A 2,440-nucleotide genomic window follows, 5' to 3' on the forward strand; every position below is an offset into this window, starting at 1 on the left:
CACGCACCGCCGCCTCCTGCCTGCCCCGCTCGCCCGACCTCGATATTTATGACCCCTTCCACCCCACGGACGAGGACAACGGCGGCGGGGACTTCGCCTACGGCGACTCGCCCCGCAAAGAGGCCGAAGGGCACCAGGACCAGAAGTACGACCCCTTCGATCCCACCGGCTCCAACCCCAGCTCGTCCCGCAGCAGCCCCAGCCCGGACGACGAGGAGGAGGAGGAGGAGGAGGAAGAAGAAGAAGACGAGGAGGAGGAGGAGGAAGAGGAGGACGAGGAGGAGGAGGAGGAGGACGAAACGGCGGCCGCCCGGCCCGACATGTCGCACAGCATCAGCCGCATCTCGGAGACGTTGGCCGGCATCTACGACGACAACAGCCTCAGCCAGGACTTCCCGGGCTCCGAGAAAGGCCAGGAAGAGGCCGAACCGAGCCCCAGCCCGGCTCCGCGGCCCCCGCGAGCCGACAAGGCGCCCGCCGAACCCTCCGAGGCCAAAGAGCAACCGCCGGGAGCCGACTCGACGTTACCGGAGGAGGAAAACGTCTCGGAGCAGTCGGACGGCGCCGAGCCGGAACCGCGGCGGCGCGTTTTCGTCGTCGATTTGGCCGCCAAGAGCCGTTCGGAGGCCGAGGCCAACCCCAAACTGGAAGGCAAAGTGTCGCTGGAGGTGGTGACGGCGGGTAACCCCAAAGCGCCAGCGCCGCCGCCGCCGCTGCCGCCGCGGGGTGAGAAGGGTCCCAAAAGCGGACGGCACCGGGGCGGGCGCCGGGCGCCGCTCGACTGGGGAGGAGCCGAGGGCGACTCGGAGATCGAGGAAGGCGAAATCGTGCAGCCCGAGGACGAACGCTACAGCCCCATCCGGCTCTTCCGCAGCCGGTGCCGGGCGGCCGAACCGCGGGCCCTGCGGCTGCCCGAGGGCGACGATTTCCTCTCGCTCCACGCCGATTCGGACGAGGAGGCCGCGCTGCAGGTGGACTTCGGCGACAGCCAGCCCGACCCGCGCTGGAAAGGAGCCGACCTGCGCCGGAAGATCCTCACGCAACGCCGCGAACGTTTCCGAGCTCCTTCGCAATCGCGTTCGGCATCCAGCTCGGGATCGCGGAAGAAAAACAAACGCTCGCGGGAACGGAAAGCGCCTAAAGAACCTCGGGCGCCTTCGTGGCCCGCTAAGAAAACCGCCGAGTCGCGCTCCAAATCCAAAGAGCGCCGGCGCTCCCGATCCCGTCACCGCGGCTCCCGCTCCCGCTCCCGCCGGCGCTCCTGGTCGCCGGCCGGCGGCGGCGGCGGCGGCGTCTCGGCCGTGGGCTCCGACCGCCGCCGGCGCCGGTCCAAATCGCGGGAGAAACGCCGGGGCAGACGTTCGCGGTCGGGCAGCAGCGGAGGCGACCGGGCTCCTCGGCGTCCCCGGCACAAGGACAAACACCGCGGCGAGGGCAAGAAGAAGAAGAAACAACGGTCGCGCTCGCGCGACAGGCGCCCGCCGCGCCGGACCTCCCGCGACAAGGACCGCGAGGCTCACGCGCTCGAGGAGGCCAAAGCGGAGAAGGCGGCGGCGGGAGGAGGAGGAGGAGGAGGAGGAGGAGGCGAGCGGCGCCGCGACGCCCGCGCCGTGGTGCCTCCCTCCATCCAGGACCTCAACGACGCCGATCTCTTCACCATCAAGAGGACCATCACGGTGAGCCGGCAGGAGGGGACGCCGGAGCCGGCCAAACGCGAGGTTCTCTACGATTCGGAAGGTTTGAGCTTCGAGGGGTTTTCCGATCGCGAACCTCCCGACGTGCCGTCGTTGCCGCCGCTCCGGAATCACCCGGCTTCCGGCAAAGGGGAGAGCGGGACGGTTCGCAAAGCCGAGGAGCAACCCAAGGGCAAAGGCTGCAAGGAGAAGGAGCGCAAGCGCGGTTACGCCGAGGAGCGGCCGGCTGCCCGCGAGAAATACAAGAAAAAATTCAAGGACGGATCCGGGCGTCCGGCGCCGGATACGATTAAAACGGAAGAGAAAAAAACGCGCGGCGAACGGGACAAGGCGCCGCGCAAAGCCAAAGGCGGCGGCTCGGCCCGCAAGGTGAAGCTCCAGTCCAAGGTGGCCGTGCTCATCCGCGAGGGCGTCAGCTCCACCACCGCCGCCGTCGCCGTCAAGGAGGCCGGTTCCATCGGCGTCAAGTTCAGCCGCGACGCCGAGAGCCGCTCGCCCTTCCTCAAGCCCGAGGAGAAGGCGGCGGCGGCGGCGGTGGCGGGCGCCGAGGCCAAGGCCGGCGGCAAGCCGGAGCCGGCCGACGGCAAGGAGCCCGGCGGCAAGGCCAAGAAGGCCAAGACGGTGAAGGCCAAGACGGGCCTCAAGAAGGCCAAAGGCGCCGGCGGCAAGGCCAAGGGCGCCGGCGAGGCCAAGAAGAAGAAGAAAACCAAACCCAAGGGTTCYTTGAAGAAGTCCAAAGCGGATAG

At 69.1% G+C, this 2,440-nt stretch overlaps 1 protein-coding gene across 1 annotated transcript in view; it reads left to right on the top strand.

Moving 5' to 3' along the window:
• Positions 1-5: 5 nt before the first annotated feature.
• LOC146600766 (uncharacterized) overlaps positions 6-2,440 on the top strand; it is a gene marked incomplete at both ends in the record, with an annotated part of 4,229 nt that continues 1,794 nt past the window's right edge. The window contains one exon of the mRNA XM_085318307.1: positions 6-2,438. Within this exon, the coding sequence (XP_085174433.1) occupies positions 6-2,438 (2,433 nt within the window). The remainder of the gene's footprint in view (positions 2,439-2,440) is intronic.

The sequence above is a fragment of the Rhea americana genome, unplaced genomic scaffold, assembly GCF_003343005.1.
Source record: "Rhea americana isolate MKP2758 unplaced genomic scaffold, rheAme1 scaffold_1167, whole genome shotgun sequence".
In the NCBI taxonomy this organism is placed as follows: Eukaryota; Metazoa; Chordata; class Aves; order Rheiformes; family Rheidae; genus Rhea; species Rhea americana.